At 39.0% G+C, this 27,277-nt stretch overlaps 4 protein-coding genes across 4 annotated transcripts; 3 read left to right on the forward strand and 1 right to left on the reverse strand.

The window, feature by feature from the left end:
- Window positions 1–39: 39 nt before the first annotated feature.
- Window positions 40–9,574, forward strand: LOC111341999 (uncharacterized). Its single transcript, XM_088759281.1, has 14 exons — window positions 40–218; window positions 325–431; window positions 947–1,048; window positions 1,909–2,013; window positions 2,548–2,620; window positions 2,741–2,798; window positions 4,061–4,130; window positions 4,636–4,683; window positions 5,547–5,651; window positions 6,945–7,000; window positions 7,076–7,178; window positions 7,789–7,884; window positions 8,721–8,771; window positions 9,148–9,574. The coding sequence occupies exons 1-14, from the start codon at window positions 134–136 to the stop codon at window positions 9,316–9,318; spliced, it is 1,230 nt and encodes a 409-aa protein (XP_088615407.1). The 5' UTR covers window positions 40–133; the 3' UTR covers window positions 9,319–9,574.
- Window positions 9,575–11,766: 2,192 nt separating this feature from the next.
- LOC111341991 (protein mab-21-like 2) lies at window positions 11,767–14,414 on the forward strand. Its single transcript, XM_022949036.2, has one exon. It carries the CDS (start codon window positions 12,127–12,129, stop codon window positions 13,219–13,221), a length of 1,095 nt encoding a protein of 364 aa, XP_022804771.2. The 5' UTR covers window positions 11,767–12,126; the 3' UTR covers window positions 13,222–14,414.
- Window positions 14,415–15,108: 694 nt separating this feature from the next.
- Window positions 15,109–18,730, forward strand: LOC111341990 (uncharacterized). The gene has a single exon (XM_022949034.2). The coding sequence runs from the start codon at window positions 15,366–15,368 to the stop codon at window positions 17,346–17,348; it is 1,983 nt and encodes a 660-aa protein (XP_022804769.2). The 5' UTR covers window positions 15,109–15,365; the 3' UTR covers window positions 17,349–18,730.
- Window positions 18,001–27,136, reverse strand: LOC111341980 (uncharacterized). Its single transcript, XM_088759252.1, has 8 exons — window positions 26,712–27,136; window positions 23,734–23,976; window positions 23,049–23,121; window positions 22,348–22,449; window positions 21,495–21,611; window positions 20,773–20,941; window positions 19,563–19,959; window positions 18,001–19,182 (listed from the first exon to the last, which is right to left on the reverse strand). Exons 1-8 carry the CDS (start codon window positions 26,840–26,842, stop codon window positions 18,906–18,908), a joined length of 1,509 nt encoding a protein of 502 aa, XP_088615378.1. The 5' UTR covers window positions 26,843–27,136; the 3' UTR covers window positions 18,001–18,905.
- Between the last annotated feature and the right edge of the window lie 141 nt (window positions 27,137–27,277).

A 27,277-nucleotide genomic window follows, 5' to 3' on the forward strand; every position in this document is an offset into this window, starting at 1 on the left:
GGTTCTCCGCTCACAACTTTTTCATTCATGTGTGGGTACTTATGTTGAACCTCAGTCACCCTTTTTCAAAATGGCGGACGCAGACGAGTTGAACAAGGCGAATGATTGATCAACCACAAGATTTTGGGTTAAAATGTTTCGCCACCCTTTAAAAGGCGTCAGAGTTGTAACAATATACGCCAGTATAGCTCTTCGTAACTTCCGGTGCCCCTTCAAAGGTAAACGTTTCACATTTGAGCCTTCTTTGCAGTAACTTTTACTTTCCAGTCCCCTTCGCCACTTACCGGTCTTAAAAATTTAAACAAAGTTAACTTTATTTTTCAGTGAATCAAGCAAGGTTATTATCAAATGTGATCAGCACCCTTGGGCCACACTTGAAAAATCTTGTGAAACAACATGAAGAAATCACCGAGAAGTTGTCAGTTACTGAGGTATTATAATTTCTGATCAGTAGTAGTGCATTCCGAGTTCTAGGTCCTTACCGTAAGACTCAACACAGTGATTATGGCCAGGGCTTGTGATGGAACCTTCCCATCTTGAAGCCCATTAATCTTTTACATCCTTACATTGGTATTCACATTCTGACCGCACACTGTTCTCTTTATCTTCCCTGAGACTGGCACTAACAGAGAGAATTTGTTTGACAATCAGGAGCTCCCAAAATTGTTGATTGTTTCCTTTATTCTGATGACCTTTATATTTGATTTATGGGTGATACTGCAGGGAGAAATTAGAGGCCAGCTACTCATAGCAGTTAAAGTCTTTACACTAACCTGTTGGCCAGTATAGGTAACCTGTTGGCCAGTATAGGTAACCTGTTGACCAGTATAGGTAACCTGTTGGCCAGTATAGGTAACCTGTTGGCCAGTATAGGTAACCTGTTGGCCAGTATGTCTCACTTTATGTGGTAGTGACCTTATCAACTTACAGGTGAGTTGTATTTCAGGGCAACATTCCAACTGCCAGTGAACACAGGACTTTATCCAAGAAGCTTTCTAAACTTTCACCAATTGTCCATTTAATGAACCAGATTGAGACTAAGGAGAAGGTAACAAAATAATAATAATATTTTATTACACCACTTGGGCAGTCAGAGGGCCAATAACTAAAATCAACCAATCAAAATGCTCTATTGCCAGTCAATATTCTCTCATTATTGGACCGGGCACTGTCCCGAATGGTCCCGAATGATACCGCACTTGTGTCCCTTTGAACTTCAGTTGTATAATAAATCTCTTATTAAACAAGCTTGCTCGGGATCGTACTGGAAGAATATCGGCCCTTGCTCTTTTTTTGTACGGACCGAGCTGCGCTCGGTCCGTACTGTCAAGACCTCGGGCCAATATTCTCCCAGTACGGCCCTCGCGCTTGGTTAATAAGATATATATATTGTCTGGAATTTGTCTGTATATAATGATAATTATGAGGAAATAGTCATGATTACAGCTCAGTTTGATTGGGAAGAGGAATTAGTATGGATTTTAGAACTTTGATGATCATGTTGTGATGTTAAATGGTGTTGTTGTCTGGTGCAACTGGTTCCATTTCCATTGGCAACTTGTGGTTTGGCCTCTTTCAGCTGGCATTAACAATTTATGTTAATGCTAATTAAGCAGATGTGTCTACTATTAGACTTTGGTTTGTCTATTGAAACTAGTCTAGGTCTGGTCATAGACTGAAGTTTTATACCAGTTTTTTTGTGTGTATATTTTGGTTCCCTTATCTTTGAGCTGCATGAGACAATGCATGGCTATTGAGATTTGGTTACCAAACAAATTATAGAAACCAAGAAACTGAATGCATTACAGTAAAATGATGAATTCATGATATTCATTCTAACAATGAGGTGGACTTAAAATAATTAGCAAATCTTGGTATGAACTGCTCAGTTTCTACTTTTTTCTGCAGGAAATCAAGGATTTAGATGAAATGATATCAGAAATTGGTGGAGAGTTGGGAAAATTTGCAGAAGAGGAAAAGAAGCAAGCTCTCAATGATATAAAGAAAACTGAGGTATATCAGTCTATGTCACTGAGTTATAAATGAGGCCATCCCCTTTTTTTTATTTTTTTTTATTGTTAAGTGTCCAATGTGTTTCCTGATATTGGGTGGGTCAGTCATTCGGTCATTAGGATTGGAAAAAAAAAACCTGAAAGAAAAATCACAAAAAGTCTCTGCATAAGAGGCCTAGTACATCATTTAAAAAAAATTACTTATTTGGATTAAAAAAATGCACAATATACTATCAAACATATTCCAGATTTTGTTCCTGTTTTTCTCTATGCTATATATTTGGATACAGTGAGACCCAAACCATTGAAGGTTTCAAATTATGGTTCAAATCGCTTACACTCAAGAGGTGTGGGGGGTGACTTCTAATTGCTCCTTTGCTTGTGGACATTAATGTTCCCCTTTCCCTTGGTTTTTCTTCTTGACCATTCAAGCTTCTTCTGGTATTGCATCATGTTACACTGTATGTGATGGTATGGTAGAAAGAAAAAGAGTGAATTGGTCAATTTTCCTAACTAAATTTTGTTTCTTTCCTAGGACGAGTTGCTCAAGGCTCTCATTCCTCAGGATGATGATGATGAAAACAGTGCTATACTGGAATTAAGGGCTGGTATGCAAGACCAATTAAGTTGTAAACTTAAGGCTAGCTATACTCTTTCAAAAAACGACAGGTACATGACTGTGGCACTGAGCAAATAAAAATTGCTATTATAATAATTGTGGTCTGCAGGCACTGGTGGAAAAGAAGCATCTTTGTTTACTGAGGAGATGTTGACAATGTATCAGAGGTTGGTCTTAAAAGTGAAAAAAAAAACCCATTTGTATTTTCAGTGTACAGGCAATGTATAATACTGTTAGTATCAATTTTAACAGACATTAGTATAATTTCAGAGCTGAGCAAAGAGTTTCCAGCAATCTGATTGGTCCAGCAGTTCCTTATATGATGCCATATAAACCGCTCTATGCAGTTTATAAAAAATGTTAAAATAAAATGTTAATAAATGTTACTAAAATGTTATGATTTTAGAAATTTCTCTGTTGTTCAACTCTCAAATTATACTAAAATTACACTCGACTTTGTCTTGGGGATTATTCGACGATATTCACCTCACCCTCGGTGAATAATTGTTAAATAGTTCCTCAGTGACTATTTTAACTCCAGCCCATAAGTGATTAACTTGCAACTTCTCACTGTCAGTAATATTCGTACATTATCCAGCAAACAAGTAATGAGAATACTCAAATGCATCAGGTAGAAATTGTTATCTTGATCTAACTCCAAATTCCCTTAACTAATTTACAAGGAAATGTGTAGCAGCTTGAGGGGACAATTAACAATCAGATCGTGGGTTAGGAAAAATTTAAACTGAACATGAGTTCTGTTTATTGCACCACTGGAACAATAAGGAAAGAAGAACTGAAAACCCCACAATTTTTGTCTCCCCTGATCAAACACTAGGCTATCCTTTCAAAAATTGTCGTAAAAGGTGCCAAAAATTTTTCTGCATATGCCCCTTTTTTGAATGTTGCTTAGTAACAACCTGGCTGCTTACATACACGTAGCACTTCAAAAAAATCTCACTCTTGTTTTCAGTAATCTGTTTTAACAATAAGGACTAATTATGGGCATTTTTTGTGGACCACATATTGTGGTTGCATGTGCAGCCAGGTTACTGAGCTTTTTTTCAAAATGGTGGCATCATCACTCTGATTTTTAGCACATGGACCACTTTCATAACGGCAGGTGTAATTATCATTCTTTTAAGTGCATGCAAGTCATCCCTCTGGCCTTGCTTCTGATCAAAAATTCTTATGTCTTTAAACATGTGGTCTAGGCCAGACAGGCTTATTTACATGAATATAAAATAATATTTAGAAATTATGAAAGAGGTTTATTTGAAGACTTACAAATGGTTTGGTTAATTTCTGAAATCCCAGAGTGTGGTAAGGAAATAATAATTGTATAATACTTTTTAATGTCTGTGATAAAGATTCAATCAATGGTTTACGGAGTATACTTCTTCTTTTTATCTATTCTTGCCCACACCAGGTTTGCAGCTTACAAGAACTGGAAATTTGAAATTCTGAACATAAGTAAAAGTGAAGGTGGTGGCATTAAGGTAGATGTGAAAGTTTAGACTATAAAATAGTTTGCTGGAATTAGTTTTAATTCCTAGTGAATCGTAAAGTTAACACCAGTATTTCATCAGCCTTCCCTGAAAATTTTCCGGTACCCATTTGTACTTCTAGCAGAATAGAGGCATTGTTAGAGTAAAGTGTTTTGTCCAAGAACACAACATAATCACCTGGCTGGGTCTCAAGCACAGACTTCTCAACTCGGAGTTCAGTGCGCTATGTGTCAGATCATCGCGTCTCCAATACAAATGTGGAAGGTTTAGGGTAAAGTTCTGCGCACAAGACTTGTTTACCCTCAGCGACACTGTACGAGTTGAAATTTTTTGGTCAGGCTCTTCGACCCCAATAAATGAATCTTGGGGAATTTCCTTTAAAACTGAAGTAATAAAAACAATTCATGTTATAACTAAGAACTCTTGGTAACTTTGTTTTCACTCTGCTACTTAAACATGAATAGTTTTGAGTTGAATTTTGTTTTACTGTTTGTAGGAAGCTTCTGTGAGTATTGTTGGGAGTGGCGTATTCGGCACGATGAAGGTAACTTAAGGTTTTCCGCATATTAAAAGTTAATTGTAAGGACGCACACCCTCCCGATATGGCTTAGCGTGTGAATAGGCGTGAAGATGAAGATTTGAGACGAGTCGGGAAGAGGTTTTCTGGGGGTCTGGCACTAGTATTGAGACAAAATATTGACACCTTTCTAGGGGCCGTGATCGGAAACAAGAGCAGGGTCCTCTTAAGCCCTCTTGAGGGACGTAAAACAAACCACAACGGCGACGGCAACGAGGACGTGGAAATACAAGTGATCTAATGGACAGATCAACAGCTCAGCACGTGCATTTTAAAACTTTCTACATTTCTAAGCTGTCCTCATCCAACAACAATGTGAAATCACCAACATTTGTGTGGTCTAAGAGCGGAAGCCGCGACGGCAAATTATTTAAGTTTTCATTTGGAACTCAAAGCTGCTCATGTACGTTATACTGTGGCTCCGCCGTAAGAAACGGTCAATTCTTCCAGCCATACGTGAAATATTAACTAAAAATACAAATTCCTATTTTAGTTTACGTCTTCCTTGGCGTTGTCGTGTTGACTGCGTAAGGTCCCTCTCTGCTAGACCTCCCCTGTAGGCTGCGTTGCTCAAATTCTCAAGCGCTTGTTTATTTAGGGTCTGCTTGCAGGCTAAATGTGGCTTAGGTTTGTTTCCCGAGCATGGTCTCAAATGTGGGTTGAGTTTATTGTTGATTGTAGACAAAGAGACTCTTTGGATGTGCCACTAATAAAATTCAATGCTTTATATCACATCTGACTGTTTTTTTTTTCTCTTCAGATATCTCTCCTCCAAACCTGATTACTCACTTTCATAATTGTTGTTGTTGTTGTTTTTTTTTTTTTGCTAGTTTGAAACTGGTGTCCATAGAGTACAAAGAGTTCCACAGACAGAGTCATTAGGCCGTGTTCACACTAGCACTATGACCGTGGCAGTGTTACCTCAGCTTGAAGAGGTACAGTTACATTACGATCACGTTTATTGAAATCACCGCGTCTGGTGCGTTGAAATATTGGGAATATTGCTCAAATATGAAAATTAATCCTCAAACTTTCTCACTTGTCTTTGGAAGCTTTTGGATAATAGAGAGATTTAGCACTGAGTTTAAGTGAAACGGCCAGCATCAGCTTCAGCCCTTTCACGTTTCACGTAAAATAGCGTGAACCTTGCTGCTTTAACTTCACGTGAACTCACGTCAAAGTGGATTTAAAGGTACCCCTGTGTGACTTACTAGCTAATCACAGCGCAGCATCCTACTTTATAAGAACACCCGAAACCAGTCGACCTCATCACGTGATGAAGACTAGCAGTGTGCAGTTGAAACGTTGCGATCCACGTCAGAAGTGACTATATCGTGAGACAAACGATAAATATATCTTATTAACCAAGCGCGAGGGCGGTACTGGGAGAATATCGGCCCGAGGTCTTGACAGTACGGACCGAGCGCAGCTCGGTCCGTACAAAAAAGAGCGAGGGCCGATATTCTTCCAGTACGGTCCCGAGCAAGCTTGGTTAATAAGAGATTTATTACACGACTGAAGTTCAAAGGGACACAAGTTCGGTATCATTCAGGACCATTCGGGACAGTGCTCGGTCCAATACTTAGAGAATATTGACCGGCAATAGAGCATTTTGATTGGTTGATTTTAGTTATTGGCCCCCTGACTTCCCGAGTCGTGTAATAATACTTTATAATTATTGTACTTTACGACGATGAATAAGCACAACCCTTTTTACTAATTAATGTGTATAGCACTTACTGTAGACGTAACAGTATTTGAAAGTATAGGGACCTTAAGCAGTCAGGACGGCAACGCCAAGGAAGACTTCGATTAAAAAATGAATTTCTACTCTTAGAATTTTAAAAATGGCTGCATGAGCTTACTGTCTCATACGACGCCACAGCTCAACTTCAGCATGACGTATAAAAGCAGCGTTGAGTTCCAAATGGAAATTAAAATAATTTGCCGTCGCGGTTTCGGTTCGCAGTAGACGCAAATTTTGGCGATTTCACGTTGTTGTTTTGCATAGGACGGCTAAGAAATGTACAAAGTTTCAAAATGCACGTGCTGGGCTATTGTTCTGCCAATTAGATCTCTTTTTTTTTCCGCGTCCTCGTTGCCGTCGCCGTCGTGGTTGCTGAAGGTCCCTTATGATACAATGCTGACGCCAATTAAATTGTGATACCTCACATTACACACAATACGTTTTTTTTATCAAAAATTTACTGGTACCGCTTTTTCTCCAGGTAGATGTGGTGATTAATCCAAATGATCTCAAAATTGATACATTTAGAGCATCTGGGTAAGTAACTGTACAACAGTACGAGGACGGTAGCAGTGTCGCACTTTTAAAACGGGTTGTTTTGGTTTATTTCAGAGCTGGCGGCCAGCATGTCAACAAAACTGATTCTGCAGTCAGAATAACTCATTTGCCCACAGGACTTGTGGTCGGTTGTCAAGAAGAACGATCTCAGATTCAGGTATTACATAACAAGCTGACTATACACGCATTTTGATTGGTTCTTACTTGTAATCTATTGGAAGACAGGCACATAGACGACGTCATTTTAACAACATTCTGCTTTGCTATCGTTAAAAAAAAAAAACAAACAAACAAATAGATTCCATGTCGCTGGGGTCTCTTCAGTAATTGATTACAGGAAACATCAAATTTTAATAAGAATATCAGTGACACTCTCGTCTGTGTCTTGTGTGCCATTTTTTTTGTTCTAACCACATTTTGTCACTATCTGTGATCAGTTATAGAAAAGACACACGGCAGCATGAAATCCATTCGTTAAATTAGAGCAGTATTTGATTGACTGTCGACAGCAAGCCGCGATGGCAGCGGTTTTTCTTCAGTACACTCTGTGATTGGTTCAGAAAACGTGTGCCACCTTCCTAACCAAGCAGAGGCAAAACTTAAACCATTCGCTGCTTGTGTGCTTGCGTTTTCCCGCGCTTTTGGACATTTTCTTGATTTAGTACTATGAATTTCTATCGCTTCGATTTGCCTTTGTGTGATTACTCTAGTAGTGGTTTGACGACACTATTTATAAATGCATTTAATTTGTTTTTCCTCTTCTTCAGAATAGATTCAGAGCCTTACAAATTTTGCGAACCCGTCTCTACGATATGCAACGTCGACAACTGGATTCAGAAAGATCTGTAGCCCGTAGAAAACAGGTCAGCTGATTAACTAATGCGTAAACACAAACTGAGCGTTAAATGTGTGCGCATGCGAACTTTGCAGGGGCTAGCTAACGTACTTTCAGGCTGTCAGAACCAGTCACATAGTCACTAAGTTACTTAAGCGTATAACTTTTGTGATAAAGTTTAAGACAAGAGGTTAAATCAAAAGAATGCCCGTTATTAAATACGCTATATGTTCGAAAAGTCTCGAGTTCTCCTTTTCCCTACTTCCGTTTCCTTGTGCAGATTTTCATTAGCGTTTCAATTTTTCTTCGCATTTTTTTTGTGAAATCGGTTGTATCATGAGTATGTTTTTCTTTGAGATAGTTTGCGCGGGAAATTGGTGCGCGGCCGGCCAAATTGAATCGCCGTGCGCATGCCCACCGTTTGAGCGCTGTGCTGCTGCCGTAGCACCAAGCAACCAGGGGTTTTGGTGTTCCTCCTGGTCGGGATGGTCGTCTATTTCCCGCGACCTCAGCATTTTAAGAAGTTTCTGAGACCATCCGCTGGTACACATTTGTATTATTGGGCGCAGGGAGGCACTGTTAGAGTCAAGAGTGCTCAGTTAGCCTAACAACGTAAAACTATGACTCGTCCAGGGCCTTGGCTTCTTGATCCAATGCACACGTGTAAGGGAGTTGGCTTGTTTGTATTTGGTTTCCAATTTGCTCCTTGTGGTAGTTCCTTTTCTCTTCTGGCCATTTTGTTTTACCTTTTTGTGGCCGGTTTTTTTTTTTTTTTTTTTTTTTTTTTTTTTTTTCACATTTGTTTTGATTGTAACGGCACTCAATCAAATACGGCTTAAAACGAAAATGTTTTCATATTGTTAGATTGGAAGTGGAGAACGATCAGAAAAGATAAGGACGTATAACTTCCCTCAGGTTAGTCCAAGGTTTACCTCTGTTGTTGTTCACGAATGATTCTTCATTTGAGAAATGTCGATACCTTGAAAGCTTTACAGCAACAATCGAAGGTTGTCCCTTTTTGCACATTTCTCCACCATGTGACTGCTTTAAAAAATCCAACGCGGCAGTCGGGAAATTCTCTTGAAATCTGAAGTGTCGGAGATATTGTCTTGAATGTTTGATGTTTGTTCTCGATCGCAACAAAAGAAAAGGCGGTCAAGTATTTTTAGGCTGGATTTCCAGCCCTGAGAAAAGCCGCAACTACTCACGTGTAAAACTAGGATTCTCTTTTAATAGCGGTGATAAAAATTTTATGGTTTCTTGAGTCTAAACCGAACATTCCCTCCCGAAGGGCCGAGTGACTGATCACAGAATAGGCATGACAGAGCACGGAGCAGAACTATTTCTGGAAGGAGAAGACAAACTTAATCACATGATCATGGCTTTGCAATCTCAACATGAAGCCGAGGCGCTACAGGAGCTGACCAGTCAATATGGCAGTGGGAAGAAAGGGACTAGATAACCAAAGGAAAATACAAAAACTCAGACAAAGGCACTAACACGGTGCTTTCTATTGGGCTCATCATCTCACGGATTTTATTGTGCAACAGACAAATTGAAAGTGGCTAGACGATTAAGTAGTAGTATTTATATTGACTTCTAAGGCTTCTAAGACGCAAATTCTGTGTATATATGAGTTGGTTCTGTATTTCTTGCTTAACAAAGAACAAATTGGTGCATGATAAACAATAAGTTTTATTAAAAAATGTTGAAGCAAGTCTTGTCAACTGCCAGTCCTTTTAGACACAGAGGAAAACATTTTTTAGCTTGAGCTGACACCATGGGTACCGTAATGGCTCATTCTTTGGTTTAAACTGTAGAAACTACAACCATCTCGTTCATCGAGACGACAAGAGTTTTAAGAGTGTCTCCTGAATGTAGGATCCACTGTACAACTTTGTATTTGATATCTTTATCAAAGGACATCTCTGCTCAGGGACAGTTTTTACCAGTCTCCAGTTTGTCTCCCCTATTTTTCTGTGTGAACCCTTCACCTGGCATCTTTACTCACGGACATCGCTTTTCAAGGACAATTTATCTAGTCCCGAGTTTGTCTCTAGAATGTAGCTCCGGCAGTACAACCTTTGCATTTGCTATCTTAACTTAAGCGACACCTCTTCTCGGGACACCTGTTAAGGAACACTCTATCTACTCACGAGTTTGTCCCTGCGATGTAGGTTCCTCAGTGTAACCTTTACATTTGTTATCTTTACTTAAGGGAAACCGCCCCTGAACATTCTTTCAAATTTCAAGGTTGTCTTCCAAGTGATTGTTCCAAAAATCTTTATATGAGGCCCCATCTCCTCAGTTTCCGTAATTTTCCACAAGCCAACGATTATCATAGCCGATGATGTTTCCATTTTTCGTAGGTCGCCGTTACGTTTCAAGTCACATCGAAGAAAACACAATTTCATATTTTTCGTTATTTTATACTCTTAAAAGATATGAGATAAGTAGCTCTCGAGGGCCATAATGTACGGAGACTGGAGAAGTATTTTTACGTGTCTCTACACAGGAATTGATGTTTTATATCAAAATTATTCAAAAGAGGGATGGGTTTGAATATTTAATTTTTTTTTTATTATTATTATATGCAAACTAGAATTTTATCTTAAGTGTTGAAGCAAAATCTTTTTGAGTTTAGTTTCACGGACTGCTTTCTATAGACTTCTCTTGAAAGCGTATCCGATGTTTATTATTCATAAATGAGGTAAGCGTATTGTTTCTTCACTATAAGGTTTATTTGCTTCTTTTAAATTGTTAATTTCCTGCAAAATTGAATCCATAAACTTACAAATGCGAGTTTCTACGGGTGTTTATTTGACGATAATACATTATGATAGGATTTACCTGCTACCCAACAGAAAAAGATTCCCTTTCGGTTCATTTTTCGTTTCTGATATAATTTCTGGGAATGTGTGAGTTCTTGTGTCGGTTATGACACCCTAGAAACATCTATATTTACCATCTATGGAAACGCGTTGACTTAGGCTAGAAACACGAAGCACCTGTTTCAATAAGCATATCTTTAGAATTTATTTGTCTTTGTCCGCCTTTGTAATGGAAAATCGATAACAGCCAAAATCAATGCAGGTACATTTGAAATGTAACTGGGTGTTAATCAGAGACATTTAAGTGAATGTTAACGAACGCTCTCGCATTTTTAGAATTTTATACTCTTAATTCAATATTTTTTGGATGAATGTACATGTAAGCCAAAGGTGGTGTTATTTGTAAATGAGTGTATGAAACTGGTACGGAAAATTAAAGAGGAAAAAAATAAATAAGGGGAAAGGTTTTGTTTGTTCATGTGCCTGGTGTCGAGTAGAAATGGATGTTTTCCTACGATTACAATTTTTACCATTTAATTTATCCACAGGGTCCGTTTTAATTTATCCACAGGGTCCGTTTGTTTCCAGAAAAAGTTTGTCTAACTAAAAATGAAAATATTTTGTCTGAAGGACATTTTATGATGTTTTGTATATAACTGGATGGAAAGATCAGTTTTGGACTTACTGCAACGAAGTCAACTTTCACCGATTTCGATGGCATGTTTAAATCGGTAAAGGAGAGATTCTTCTTGTTGTTATATTTCTCTATTTGTATGTTCCAGTTATAAAACAAAAATAATAACAACAACAACAGCGATACGTTCTGTGGACAAAGAAGCAAGGCCGGTTTAATAATTACTTTCTGGTATCCTACTGATGAAATTTCTATTGTCATTTCCAGTTTTTATCGTCGTCCGTTTATTGGCCTGGTCAAGCGGCGAGCGAAAATGACTATTGTCTTCTCAATTATGTTATATGCAAATCGCGAAGTCACGAGTGTCAGCATTAATGCTAAAAGCAAAATTTTAAGATCCTGTTGGCTTAAAGTGGCTTTTTCAAGTCTCTCCAATAAATGTTAATCAAATATTCGGGTTCGCTGAAACAACAGATGAAAAAGCCTGTTTAACATTTGGCATTTATCAGGTGTGTATTTACGTAGACGATAACAGATTCAAAACAGAAATTCATTTGTAGACCTGCCGCAGTCAGACAGAATCGAACAGCTACACGGCAGAAAACTGCCAGGCGGCTGAGCGCCGCAACTTAGCCGTTAATCTTCCATGAAATTTTAATATGGCCGAGAAGTCGATCCATTAACACAGATACAAATATATCAGCGCTTGGTAATTAGTTCCTGTGTGACTGAGTCATTTCTTTGTCGCGAGAAGTTTTTTTTTTTTTTTTCCGAGAACATTGTATCGGATCTCTGGCAAACTACGATGAAAGCAGCTCTAGAGAATTTTCTCAAAAAGCACGCTGACGCCTTCGTTCGATATCGTCGAAAGAAGCTGATGGAAATCGAAAACATAATTAATCCATTGTTGGAAGGAGTGAAGAAACTGGATGAAAAATTTGACTTTGAAATGATGAACTGTAATAGCTTTTATATTATCAAGTCACCCATCCATTACGAAGTACTATTGAATTTTCATGGAGTGGATCCTGAAGAGATTTCTGTCGAAGACGGGCAAGCTCCAGCTGGATTTACGCTCGTTAGGCTCTCAGGTAAGAAAATGGTGTCGCGGTGGAAATTCTGCAGTGGAAACAGTAATCCCAGCAAAGTTTACTTGTCGGCTAAGACTGTCAGAGAGAAACTCTTTGAGCTTTCTAAACGAGTGATCGCCAGTTCGTCTTACCTTGGATTACTAGAAGCGAGGAACTTTTGTGTGGAAGTCACCGACGACGACGATGTGATTTCTCTGCGGGTCAGCGGACACGATGTTGAAGCATACAGCGTTGATCTCCTCCCAGCAATTCCTTGTCCAGGACGCTGGGTGTTCTCTGCGCATGCGTGGGAATCCAAGGAAGCTGATTGGACAAGCAAGACTTTGAAAGAAGAGGTCATCAAGAGTGGATTTCACTTGGTAGCCAGGCCATCACCTAGTAGGTCATCGTACCAGTGGCAAATTGATTTTCCTGGCCCCATGAGGAAACTGCTGGAAGTAAACATGGGTTGTCGTATAAAATGCCTGCTTATTCTTGAGATCATCATGGGCGACATGCACTCTCAACGGGACACATGCGATAGTTTTCAACTTGAGACTATTGTGTTGCGTATAACAGAACATTATCCAGTGAAATCTTTTTGGAGCGAGGAAAATTTCTCCAAGCGTTTCTTAGACACGGTAATAGAACTGCAACGATGTCTTTCAGAGAGATCACTAACGCAGATTTTTATCCCAGCCGTTAATTTGTTTCAGAACTTCGACAAGGTGACTTTGAAGAGGTGCGAAGAAGTAGTTCGAAGTGTTTTAGCTGACCCAGAAAATTTCCTGAACGCGTTCCAACTGTTCCAGTATACAACTGCTTTGTAACCCAGGAAGATCATTGACAAACTTTGTACTCAAGCCAAGTCACACATCCAGCCAGAACTTCACCCAGTTTCCATAACATGCAGCAACTAGGAGTATCACCACCCCCCTCATGGATGGGATGTCAGTCCAACGCAAGGTTAATCCCCCCTCCCCCCCCAGGATTTCATCCAGCTTCTCTGAGAATTTGCCAGTCCCTACTTTTACTCCGGAGTGGAGAAAGGCACTGTGAAGGTAAAGCGCTTTGCCCAATATTACAACACAATGACCCAATCAGGCCTCGAACCCAGACCTCTTGCCCCGGAGTCTGGCGCACTGACCATGAAGTCACCCCTTCTCAACCAGAGAGATCGTTAGAGTTTAGTATTTTAACTTGTTCACTCTTCAAAGTGACCAGGATGCAAGTTCTCCTAACAATAACAATAGACTAACAAACAGATGGGGAATGAGAAGAAAGAAAAATATCAACAAGTAGATAATAATTTCAATGATTAAAAACTAAATTCTCAGAAATACCATTATAAGAGATGTATGGTATAAATGACATTGTAACATAGTGACATAGTACGCATCGTCTGATTGGTCAATTCAGTTTCCAAGCGGATGCTATATAGATTATAGAGCCCGCATGCGACCTGTAGAGTTGTCATTTAAGGGTTCCAGCGATAAGTACTCTCGTCCCTTTCACATGTGTAATTCCCCTTTATTGCACGTGGTTATTCTCTTATATATTACAATTTACAGGTACTCAGGAATAGTAGTTTTACAGCATGCAGTTGTCATACAATGTAACTATTGTACAGCATATGGTGTGATATGGTTGTTATGGAGATCAATACCTTACACGACTAATTATGTAATAAATGCAATAGAACGCATTTTTCCGGGTTTTATAGCGATAAAGCCTCTGGGGATGCTGGGAGAACACATAGAAAGCTTAGTTATAAGCTTTCCTCGAGTTCTTCCAACACCCCGCGTGACTTTATCCCGTATTAATGAGAATCTTAATACTGTAGTGATCTTAGAGATTACTTGTATGATGTAGTCACTACGTTCCACTGAACGATCTTCAGCTGGGATTGCTTATTTTTCCTTGAGCATTTCTTTTTAAAGAAGCTTAAAGATAAACAGAAACCTTGGACAAATTATTTACTTAGGTAGACAATCATGGAAAATAAAATAAATGAGTAGGGTTCTAGGATTTCTTTGTGATGCAAGTTGCAAATGACAGACTAAAAAATGGCTCAACTGAAATGAAAGTAAAGCAAACCTGGTTGAAAATGAAGCTTACACTGGTAATATTAAATCAGATATTTACCAGGTCTGCCTCCTAGGAAGTTGCAAGAATATTTTTAATAAATCGTGGTACGCCGATAAGAGGGCTTTGTTTTTTAAGTAGCATGTCCGAGACCTCTTTGTTTGAGTTTGCTCAAAGATTACCAGGTTTCCAATTGGATATTCAGAATATTTTCAAGCAACATATCTCTGTCATTATATTCCTCCGTACAAAAACCAAACGATAATGATCGGTAAATATGTTGCTACTCAAGAATACCTATTAGTATATGATACCGTATGCTAATGTTTTTTTAAACAGTAGACGCCTTTATATCCTCCCAAAATGGTCAGTGAAGAAACTGAATAAGAATATTTGAGGTCAGATGGAAATTAAAAAGGAAACTACCAAACACATTAAACTTATAAAAGAATGTTTAAAAAATAAATAAATAAAAAAACAATGGCCAGAAAACGGAACTGCGGTCAATTAATGTTTAATACGAGGATTAATGTTTCATAAGCATGCAGAGTTTTTGTTCACATACCACGCCAATCAAATAAAGATAATTTTTTCTATGAGCGATTGATGCAAACCAATACCGTTAAGTCTCCCACACGTCTAGCAACGAAATTTATTTTTTATCAAGAATTTGCTTGCCTTTAATGTAACAGTTGTCTACACCAGCAAAGACTCTAAAAAGAGTTTTTGAAGAAGTCTCTAACGATGCGAGTGAAAAACTGTTGTTGTGCTCAAAGATAACACTATTTTTTTTCCTCTCGACAACCGAAAACAGATCGTGCACCGGACGGAATTTTAAATGGTTCGGCTTTTACATACACCCGAGTGAAACTGCGGTTCATTATTAGTTATGGCAGAAAATTTTGAGCTTCCTGCATCAGACAACGAGCACTGGTTGAACGGTCTTCTCCAACAAAACTGCGAGAAGGCGAGAAAACGAGTTTTAGAAGAACGAACTATGATGAAGTTTGCTGAAGACGGAAGTCTTCAAGACGAATGTGATCTGTCTGGGATGTTCAACTTTAATGAATATGAAGATTTCGACAGACAGAGCGTCGATGAAAATGTGGATTATTCGATTCTGTATGAGACAAAACGCGCGACGTTCAATGGTAGTTTATCGACTCTCTTGGACGACATAACCCCCAACCCAGACGTAAAACCTGGTATTGCAACACTAAATGGTAGCATATCGATTTATGAAGGTGAAGATCAATCAGTACACGACACCAACGATCGTTTATCGACTCCTAACGAGGACACTATCCACCTCCAAGAAGACTCTGATACGGATGTTTCGACATTTACCGGCGGTAAATCGATTTATAAAAGTGAAGAACAATCTAAATTCGACGCCAACGGTGCTTCATCGACTCTCGAGGACGCACGACTGTTAGAGAGGGAAGAGTCACAAAATGAACGCAACAGCCCTGTTACAAACTGCGCGACTTTCGACGACAGCATATCCATTTTCGATAAAGAACGACACGACGCCACCCAAGATCCAGTGAATTCTATTCCACTAATCCAGACCGACACGTTGTACAGTGATGAAATATTGACAAAGGGCGATGAGCCAAGAGCTGACCGCGATATCGATGATTTTGGAAAACGCGTTGGGAAAGCGCAGCCGCCTTCCGAGCACGCTTCAAACACGATAAACAATGGAGAATTGGCCTTGAACTTCGAAACTGAATTGGTTGAGGTAGCAAGTATGGGAATTGCTCACCCCAGAGAAGAGCTCTTGAAAGCAATAAACGACTTTAACAAGAATGTGGTGGAGATTCAGCGAGTTTGTTTTAAGCAGATGATGCTACAGATCGAGGAAACAGTCAATGAAATCTTGGCTGAAGTGGAACGACTCGACAACTTTCTAAAGTTCCAAAGAATGAGCCCTGACAGTTATTATGAAATGAAGTCGCAAAACGAAGTGGACATACTTGTTGTACTGGAAAACATTTCGCGTACGGAATTTGTCATTGAGGATATGAAAACACCAACTGGATATGCACGAATACGTATGACATCAGCGTGCATGACGTCATCAGATGCGATAAGAACATCAGACGTGACGTCAGAAGCTAATATGGCGTCGTCAGATGGCACCATTTACCATTTGTGCACGAACACAGACTCTGGTGAGGTCTATTTCTCACCAAAAGAGTTGTGCTTGAAATTTGCTGCGTTAGTTTCTCGAGCAGCAGCGAAAATTTTACGGCATGGTTCGAGCCCACACAGGAAGAAAGTAACTTTTTCGGACAGAGAAGTGACAGTGCCTTTCGTCGTAAATCTCATACCAACAGTCGCCCGTCCGCAAACCTGGCCCCTGTGCGCTTACTGGCTCAGAAATTACACTAAACGATGGCCATTGCCACACGTCAAAGATAAGGTCATTAAGGGTGGAATGCACCTCGTTGCCATGGCCACAAGCCGAGAGGCTGACCCCTTATGGCGAATAAGCTTTTGCTCCGCACGCCGGCGTCTTCTCCAGGCTGATTGTGATGGAAAAAAGAGATGCTTGCGCGTGTTGAAAGTTCTCATTGACAAAGATTTGTCAAGACCCAAAGGCATCACGCCGCTGTACCTAGAAAACATTGTACTATGGGCCAGTAGAAAACACTGGCAAGAGGAGGAATGGGCCGAGTCTATGTTGGCCGACAGATTCCTAGAGATGTTGGTGGCACTGCATAAATGTTTGCAAAATAACGATTGCTATAATTTTTTTGTACCAACAATGAATCTTTTCAATGAGTTGAAACCCGATACTTTAAAAGTGTTGGCTTCGAAAGTTGAAGACATCTTGCGTGATCCCTTCAAATATCTGAAAACCTAGGGAACCTTACCCACCTCCCAACGTGGGAGGTTTTACTTGCTCTAGAGCGCCAGGGCAATATGAAGACAACTTTTCCTATTTTGGTTATCGTTACCTGTATGATTGACATTGAACTAATCCTGTTTTTTTTTTTTTTTTAATTTCTAAACTAGTCGCTTTCGGTCATTCTTTGGAGTAAAAGTTTTGAAGTTTTTTATCCTGATGAAACAGTTTTGGTTCAAAAGCTGTACATCTTATAATTTGATGGCCATCAGAGTGCAGCCTAGTACCATGCACTAGTGTCCCAACAGGGTCGTAACATACATCGGCTTGAATATTGACAAAAACCCTTCTTTCTGGACTGAACAATTTATACGTGCTTTCTTAAATGATGGTCAGTGAAATAATTCCACATATATTTCTGATGGCACTGACAAGAAAATTTAATATTATACTTTCTCATTAACAGAATAGAACATTGTTACGTGCGGAATAGTTTTCTGAAAGTTTTGTTAGATTACGGATACTCACCCCCACCCTCCCAAATTATGTCTGAAATACGGACGAGTCTGTTTGCTTTTTTTTTTTAATCGGTTTATATTTTTACTCATTTATCTTTACTGTTTTTTTTTTTTTTCTCATAAACTATTCTGCCACTACACTTGCTACATGGTCTCGATATAAGAAATAACGCTTTTATTATATAAATTACACCTTGGTAGGAAAGAATTAAATAATTGACATCAAATAACCGCATTTTATCCCTTGTTGTTTAAATAAATCAAAACATTTCTAAAAAATGTTTCGCCTACGAGAACACTCTTGTTTAGAAAACCGAGCAAGGCGAACACCGAAAACAGTTTTGCTCGCAGGCTGGCGAGCTTTCAACTGTGGTAAATTAATATGTATTTATAAGGGATGCATAATAACTTGATCTAATTTAACCGCCTGAATTACCGTTATGTTTTATGCATGTTGCTCGAAAATATTACATATTTCATTGTTAATTACGTACTTCAATTAAGACATTGTGTTCTGCTGTGAATGTGAACAGCTCATACAATAACATAGCCTACAAAGGACAATTCCACTTATTTAATAATTACAACGTTGTGAATTTGATCAAAAGTCTGTCGGACAATAAAATGGACCCAGAAAGACTCAGTTCGATCCATAACGCCAAATTAAAAACTTGTTTTCCAAAATTGGTCATCAGTTGTGGTAGAATTTAGGGAAAATGTACCTCAAAGATAATTTCTCGTTAATTCAGACCCTTAATCTCTTATGTGTTCTCCTGGGTTAAGCCAAGATCATCTCTGAGCTGGCCATCTAAAAAAGACCCTTTAACTTTTCGAAAACGGAAAAAAAAAAAAAAACTTTGTTTCTTTCGCAGTTGTTTCCAAGCTGCATGTAAACTCCTCCAAACTGATAAAGTCTAAGACTGATTCGACCTGACTTTGCAGCCAACTGTCCATTATCAACAACGAAACAGTTGGGGGAATCGCTTTTATTCGCTTTGTGTAAGAATTCTCTCGAACTTTGATGAGTGTATCCTCGGCGGCGGCGCGTGTTTGACTATCAAACAGACGTATCACCAGGTTTGTGACCATTACGCTGGGAGAGCCTCCTGGCGCCAGGGAAGCTGTTGTTCGAGCCATGAGCGCTGCGTGTAAAGGGCTGCTCTTGTCTGAGTAGCAAACTGTTGAATAACGTGTCGAACCTCGAGTCCATGTGCTCGAGCATGGCCTGGAGTTTAGCTTCAACCCGCCCCATAATTCTTTTTTCCGCGGCATAGATGTTCGTAGTGATAGAGTTATAAACTGACAAACATCCGGGGCATCCGCACTCGGCGCACCTACGTAACATTGGAAATGAATCTTTTTGATGACATAGGCGCTTTCTTTTTAAGGTGAAATGTTATATTGTGTGAGGACAAGAAAATATAATCTCTAGGTCAACTTTTGTTGGAGTTGAAGGTGAAATTGACGTAGATCCTTTGAGGGAAATTTTGAGCTCAGCAAGTCGAGTAGTTTTACAGTAACAAGAAATTTATAACAGTAGAAGAACTTTCTACAAATTCGGAAAGCAAGTTTCCAAACTGAAACTCTAGGCAGCTTAGCCGTCTCATTAGCCTTGCAATTCCTATAAGAACATTTCCATCTCCATCAACCCCTCCCTCAACCGCCAAACACTACGCCCACCAACCCCTATCCCCGTTATCATATCTACTCTTACCTGGTTTTACTCCCTGGATCCGAGCTGTGAGACGAAGCCTTCTCTAGTGGAGCGGGCACTTGTTCGGCCATAACTCGTTCTACAGAACGCTTGTCTTCCAAGCAGAATGACTGCGCTCGTGGATTCATTGTGGCCTGTGTCGCTACAGGAATCGCGCTACCGAGAGAGACTGGTCTGGTTTTGCGTACCATGTTGCGGCTTGCACGTACACGTGACTGTAAATAGGTTTCCCACCGGTGCTTAGCGAGCGTGGGTGATTCCGGGGTATCGGGTGCACCATTTTCCACCGACAGAGTAGCAGAGTTTTCAGCAGATTCGGGTGATTTTTCAACCATCAGACCTGCTAACATGTTAATGAAATCTTCATCGCCTTCTGGACTGCCGGGAAAATTCCGAGCTGTAAAGAAAACAAAAGATAAGTTGGATATTTAAAGCAAATTTCCATTGAGCCTCGAAAGTAATCTGGGATTGATTTGGTTATGCTTTGCGTTTTCCCGCGCTTTAGGCGGTTTGGTTGCTTCAATCATGAGTTATTATGGGCTCTTAAAAGGTATTATTTTTTCTTTCTTCTGAATGGCCTTTGTGATTACAATACACCAGTAGTTAAAATTAATGCCCTTTTTTTAAGCCTCTTACGGGCGTTCAGTCAGTTAAACGAAGCACAGTAGAAGCGGAAGATTGAAAGAAAAAAAGGGAGGTTTGGATGGAGTCGCGTTCTCTACGCAACTCGACCCAGATCTCCTTCTTCGCTCTGCCACATCGATCGCACCATAACTATAACGCCTGGAACAGGCTGCTTCTAAGGGACTGAAGGCGACCAAATGGCAACTCATCGATTTACCTAAACCCAGGATGTAAAGCTCCATTAGAAATTTTTTCAGCGCTTGGCAAAACTGTCCTCAAATTGGAGAAAATCTCAAAACATAAAAATCGAGAGATAGAAAGATATTAAAAAGAAGGAAAAAAGGAACCAAGTTGGAAAAGGTTAGAGTAGCTTGGCATGGACTGAAAATGAGAAACTCATAAAATTTAGACCAAAACCTTTCCTTGCAAAAGAGGCGTTAATATTTTTTTTTTTTTTTTTGGAGGGGGGAGGGGGATGGTGCATTTTTCAGGCAGGCGTAAAGGGGTGGGCCATGAGTCCGCTCAAATGAATAACGCACCAAAAAATTTGAACTTGTTCTGTTGGCTAAAAATTTCAACCACTCACCCATTCTTTCCGCTTTCTCCTCCTCCTCCAGTTGTTTCGCTCTTGTCATGGCCTGTGATAAGATGCTAGTTTCACTCCCGGATAAATTCATGGCACCAAGGTGTTCAGGCAGGGATCCACCGCCGAGGCTGACAGATCTGAAACGATCAGCAACACTCCTACTTTGACTCTGCCGAAAACAATTCATAATTAGGTTCTTGAGTCCAATAAAAGGGGTCAATTTTGGCAGCATGTTTAAGAGAAAAACAATTAGTAAAACTAGATCACTTGGCGGATCAGGTTTATTGTAGGTATTCTCGACCGAGATATCGGTCGTGATATCGGTCAAGAGTCGATCAATACTCGACCAATATGTTGGTCGACACTGGGTAGACACTCGGTTGATAGTCGGTCCACACTCGGTCAATAGTCGGTCCACACTCGGTCAATAGTCGGTCCACACTCGGTCAATAGTCGGTCCACACTCGGTCAATAGTCGGTCCACACTCGGTCAATAGTCGGTCCACACTCGGTCAATAGTCGGTCCACACTCGGTCAATAGTCGGTCCACACTCGGTCAATAGTCGGCCAACACTTGGTCGATAGTTGGCCGATACTCGGTCGAGACTAAGTCGATAGTCGAGGGTGAATATCAACCGATATACCGGTCGAGATTACCCACAGTAAACACGATCCCACTAGGCCTCTTAAGATTATGACAAATCAAATCCATATTTACTAACCATTTGCTTGCTTTCCATGGACTCCAAGAGTTGCTGAGCTTCTGGTGTCAGCTGTTTACCCAGACTGTCCAAATAGCTTCTTACATTAGCTATATCCACTTGCCCTGGTATCAAACCCTGAAAAATTTGCACATCATTTTAATTTATATGATATGCTGAAAAGTACAAGCATTTTAACTGGTTTTTACTTATCAGTTATGAGATAGCAATGCATGGTGGAAAGGTTTGGTGTACTAACATCAAATACATCAATGGCTTTTATGCACTGTAATTGATTGTATTTACTAAAAGAAGGTGTACATGTTTGTATTCAACTGACCAAAGAACTTCTAAGAGAGTTGATTCTTGTCATGTTTTAGTTCATTTGCAGTAGCTGAAGTGTTTAAAATCTAATAATATACATGAAAAAATTTCTCAGTTCTGATTGGTTAAGATGAATGCAGTTTTCAGTTAAGTCAGTGCAGAAGAGGGTTAATTCAGTGCAAGGAAAGAAACAAACCAGACATTCTGATCGGTCAGAATGATTGGTCAATGTCAAAGTCAAGGTCATTGTCAAGGTCAATGTCACTTGCAGGGTTTGAATAAATTACTTTTGCACCTGATGCACATGCTTTTCTTCTGCGTAGTTATGAGAAGCTACCTCATATTTTTTCATTTATATTATTAATACATAATCACATGATTTTCTCGTGAAATTTGGAATAAATAAGCACTTGTAAATTTTTTCAAAGACCACAAATTGCACTCGCCCTACGGGCTCATGCAATTTTGTTAGTCTTTGAAAAAAATTACTCGTGCTCATTTATTCCAAATTGCGCTCAAAATCATGTGATTACCTATACAAAACCCTAACCTGTAATGGCATTCCAGGGCTAGGAGTAAGTGAAGATACCCTGGCAACTCGCACAACAATGGTCTGAAGTCGCATTGACTGCTCTTCCGGATATGACAGGAACTGGACATGAAAATCAAACTCATGTCAGCTGTAATTGTTCAAACTGTAGTTACTGTTAATGCTATGTCTAAAATTTTAACAAGATAAAATAGTTTTATTAAAGGAAAGACAAAAAATAAATAACAATTCAGTTGATTGCAATGTATCAGTACAAAGTAACTGATTGGTCACTCATTCCAGACAACTGGTCACTCAGACAACTGGAAGTTAAAGCATTAAGTGCTTTTTTACTTTGTACTAAAACTAATTTTGGTCCCCTCCACTGTTCCCCCACCATTAGAAACTGTAAACAGTGGCACCTTAAGTTCCTGTTATATATTGTACATCTATCTAGTGCTGCTTGAGTTTGTCAAAAATATGGCAACCAGTCCAAAAACTGAAGCTGTCTCACACTGTTAGAAAATACAGGCCCATTAAAGGTCATGAAATTGTCACTCTTGAATGGGTGACAGAACAAATCAATAAGCTTAAAGAAAGAGGTGGTTGTAAATAAACCTTTTATGGTGCCAGTTGGAAATGTTTGGCATGCTTTTAATAAGTACAAGTTTTCTTAAACAGCAGGCTGCACCCTCACCCCCCCCCTCCCCCCCTCTCCCTACCTTAACCAAGCACCTGCAAGTTCCATGAATGAATTCAGTCAGGTCAAACTCAGTTTCAAATAAAGATACTTTTCTGGGAAAAGAAATAAGCACAAAAGTAAAAAACTAAAGCTAAGATACTTTGAGATAATTAACAACATCCACTAGAAATGATTACACGTTGACTATGTAATTAATACAAATTTGTACATCTGTTGTGTAGTGTTGTCTTAACATTCAGGGTAAACTTTCCTCTCAATTCCGTGTAAAATGATGTATGATTATTATGAGACAAATTTTAACCTTGAATAGATTTCAACAGCAAAGTGCTAGAATTTGAATGCAGCTAAATGTAATTTAACAGAGTAAACAATAAAAAGCATCAGCATTCTCTGATGAGGTGTTTGTGTGCCTTGAGCATGAACTTGCAGTGTTGTGGGAGTGGTAGGCCGCATTGTCCTGCAAATCCCCCCCCCCCTCCCATTCAGCTCTCTCTTTCCACTGTTTATTCAGTTTGATGTGTGCCTGTTTTCCTTTCCTGCATGGGGGCTCATGGTTGGGTTGCCAGGATTTGCCAGCCATGGAGGAAGTCTCCATCTAAGAGCTGGCTGCTAATAATGGAAGCTCCTGGATGTTTCAGGCACCCAACCTCCACTTAGCGATGCAGTAATAAATTATGGATTTAAAACATTTGTTATCATCATACCTTCCTTTGCGAATTGTAAGCATGATACCCTTTGCTGTCCTTTCATAGTTTTCATCAATATACAGCTCAACATTCCTTGCTTCAGAGACAATGACAATGTTCTTAATGTAGAATTCCTGAGCCATAGGATGTGCTGTGAAGCTCATTTCACATGGGACTACATCACTCTGTGGGTTCGGTTGTGTGAGGATCACACCTGCACCAGCTGTCTGGACACATCCTACAACAAGCTGATCCTGGGCCCTAGAGAAGAGGAAAAATAACAACGTTTAACATGAAAGGAAACTGCTAGATTAAATACAGTAACTAAAAATTTAGAAACACAAAATTATGTTGACAGTCCCTCGTAACTTGCTCCTTGGTTCCCAATCCTCAATTCTTGGTTCTTGACCCTTAAACCTCAATACTCAAAAGTTTTGAGCAGAAACATTTTAAAAGGTTTTGAGAAGAACAAGTTTCAAGACGAGACAATCCAATTTTTTGAGTAGTACTGCAAGTGATCTACGTGTCAAATTAACTGTAGCTTCGGCTTCTCTCCACAGACAAAAATTAATGTCGCAATTAAAGAAAGACGATTATGTTGTATGATCCTTCCCTTGAGAGAAGTTTTGAGAAGGACTGTCATTGGAAATAGTGAGAGAAGTTTCCAGAAACACAGTGGAGGTCATCATAAGAATGCTGAAGGCTTCCACTGGGCTCTTTCAACACCACTCACTACTACTGAAAACAGTCCTTTCAAGGACTATTCCAGACCATAATACCAATGTTACTCTTGGGTTCAAATAATTTATTACTAATCATTGAAGAAGGATGGTAAAAATAAATTTGTTTGTCACAAGCATTGAACAAAGATAAAACCTCCTCCAAGAAGATTCAATAAACTGAGTTAAAGAAAAGTTGTTGGCACATAGGTCATACATTAAGTTTATACAGGTGTCAGTGTCTTGCATATTATTGGCAAGCTCAGTAATTTCAAAGGCTTAACATAGAGAATCCTGAATGTGAGAAATGAGTTAATGATTTATAACGAGAATGAATTTAATAGTTCTACCACAAATTGGTAACAAGGTTGTGATGCAGCTCCAAAAGGAGAATTATTCCCAAATACCATGAGATTTTTACCTCTGCTATTAAAAAGTGGGTACAAAAAGTTATCTTGTTACCACAAGTTGAGATTCTACAGAATAACCCAACCATTTGAAAATTGTTTCTGAATGAGCTGTGAATTTGACTTTGCATGTCCATTAGAAAACAACTCTGAAACCTGGCTGTGCAACCATAATGATGGGAAACAAAATGTGCAGCTCATCAATAAAAAATTAATGCAAAAAAAGAATTGTTGTTTTCTGTAGAGAATGTCTTTTCATTTAGTTCCTTACTATTCACACAAATTACCAAGAGGTTGAAAAAGAGGATCAAGATAATGTTAGGTCACAGGTAGTATTAGCCATGCTCAAAATTGCTAAAACCATAAATTACATTTTTATCACATTTAATTATAGTTACTTGATACCAATTGCCAGTTTATTAGGTCTTAATTATAAAGAAATCGTAAAATTAGGATTTCACTATAAAATATTTAATTTTCAGTTGTAAGTTGTTTTCATAAATAATACACATCCAGTGAACACATTACATGTGTATAATGATCACAATGCAGTTTAGTATCACCACAAAAGTTGATCAAGTATGTAAGACAATGAAAGAACAGGAAATGGTACAAGGAAACAATATTTGAACATGTTGAAAAGGAATTTTCCCACGCCATTATGGCAAACAAAGAAATCAGTTCACATTTAAAATACAAACGGATTGTTTAGAGAACAAACAACTCTGGATGAATCTGTTGTTTACGTTTGCCATCATGAGGAAAGGAATTTAAAAAAATGTAAGAAAGCAATAAGTTTATTTTGAGGCAAGAGTTTCTGAGCTTGGTTTTAGAATATTTCATTGTGAGTTTCCGGCTATTTTCATCGTTGAATTTCCCTCTTGCAAAAAGTCAATGCACTCATTTTGTTAGATTTAACAATAAAGTATCGATTTTTTTAAAAACTACAAACTATACAGGAACGTTCCGAAATGTTTATACATCCATAGTTTATATGAAGTAAATTAACATAAAAAAACCCGCAAGAATGCAGATCACACTTTGAGATGCTTGGATAGAGAAAGGAAGACAAAAAACCTTTATGACCTTGTTTAATTCGGCATAAATATGAAATTTATTTATTGTTTCTAGAATCTTTCTTTAACCAAAATTAATTTTGTCGTTCGTCAAGACATAGCGCAAAGGTTTTATTTCGTTTCAATCCGCCTCATCTTCGCGAAGGACATTTGTAAGATAGATGCATATATGTCACTGAAAGATATACAATACTGCAGTTCAAAAATGGAAATTTAATAATCCAATGGTTGAGCTGTTTTCTTTACTGTGTTAAAACGTTTTTAAAGTGCTAACAGAGCATTTCGAAGTAATTATTAAGGTTAAGAGCAATTGTGGGGGAGCTACTTGCTTTGAAATGAACTGTAATGATAGCTGTTCTTGAACAAAAAGGAAATTGTTTGCAATAAAAATTACAATCGGGTGATAAAGAATTCAACCAGAATTTTACGAGAAAGGACCTCCTGTGATTTCACCTGGTTTGTTTGGTTTGCTTTATAAAGGCAAAAGTTAACCTGCGCTCGTCGAGATAAAACGAAAAGGTTCATCGCATAAAAGAGATCTCAGATTGTTACAGTATGTTTATATAAGCACCTCAAAGGATTAATTGAATAAGCCCGTTTTTAGAAAGCGTGAATCACGGCGAACGATTTTACCACAAAACACGATGGGAAACGCTACTGGTATCAACATACAACTGCGATTTTGTTGGAAAATCATCAAACGGATAAACTTCGCTGACAAGAAATTTAATATTATTACTATTAGTACCGTTATCAAATGCAATATATAGCAGCAATGTTCGATCTTATCTCACCTCGTTTCGCTGTCACCTACAACATGAAACACAGCCGACTGTACAGCTTGTATATCCCAGCCTTCAGGGTAATCCCACGAAAAAGCTATCTGAAATCTCGCCCAAAAGCTCGATAAATCCCCTAGATCCATTTACCAGTCGAGTGCTCCACAGGACTCTTCGATCAATGCGATGGTACGCTTTCACCGATGATGGATCGCTGCCCACACATGGTGCTACTGAAAGCGAACGAGACAAAAAACAACGAAGAGGTGCCTAATCCTTTTATACAAAACAAAAAACTTGCACGCATTCAGCGACGTAGCATGAAGCTTGTAAGGCTTGTACTGGTTTATGTAATTACAGTCTTAAGTCAAACAAAAACCTTCCCGACTTCCGATATGAAAAGAAACTTTTTGCGTTCTGTGAAAAGCGCGAAATCCACAACAAAGTAGTACTCAGGCTGCCGCGAGGTGTCCTTACGAAAGTAAGGAATGGAACCAAACAAGGTGGAAACTGGAACGAAGTCTGTGAAAACTTCAACTTGGTATCTGATCAATCAAATGTTTTATAGGAGTCATTTATTT

The sequence above is a fragment of the Stylophora pistillata genome, chromosome 1, assembly GCF_964205215.1.
Source record: "Stylophora pistillata chromosome 1, jaStyPist1.2, whole genome shotgun sequence".
NCBI lineage: Eukaryota > Metazoa > Cnidaria > Anthozoa > Scleractinia > Pocilloporidae > Stylophora > Stylophora pistillata.

Excerpts from the sequence above, each read along its gene's own strand:
- LOC111341991 (XM_022949036.2), top strand. The coding sequence starts at position 12,127 with ATGAAAGCAGCTCTAGAGAATTTTCTCAAAAAGCACGCTGACGCCTTC.
- LOC111341990 (XM_022949034.2), top strand. The coding sequence starts at position 15,366 with ATGGCAGAAAATTTTGAGCTTCCTGCATCAGACAACGAGCACTGGTTG.
- LOC111341999 (XM_088759281.1), top strand. The coding sequence starts at position 134 with ATGTTTCGCCACCCTTTAAAAGGCGTCAGAGTTGTAACAATATACGCC. Across the intron at positions 2,799-4,060 it reads ATGTTGACAATGTATCAGAG|GTTTGCAGCTTACAAGAACT; the intron begins GTTGGTCTTAAA and ends TGCCCACACCAG. Across the intron at positions 7,885-8,720 it reads CTGTAGCCCGTAGAAAACAG|ATTGGAAGTGGAGAACGATC; the intron begins GTCAGCTGATTA and ends TCATATTGTTAG.
- LOC111341980 (XM_088759252.1), bottom strand. The coding sequence starts at position 26,842 with ATGGATCTAGGGGATTTATCGAGCTTTTGGGCGAGATTTCAGATAGCT. Across the intron at positions 21,612-22,347 it reads GCCCTGGAATGCCATTACAG|GGTTTGATACCAGGGCAAGT; the intron begins GTTAGGGTTTTG and ends CAAATTTTTCAG. Across the intron at positions 19,183-19,562 it reads GATCCAGGGAGTAAAACCAG|GTGCGCCGAGTGCGGATGCC; the intron begins GTAAGAGTAGAT and ends AATGTTACGTAG.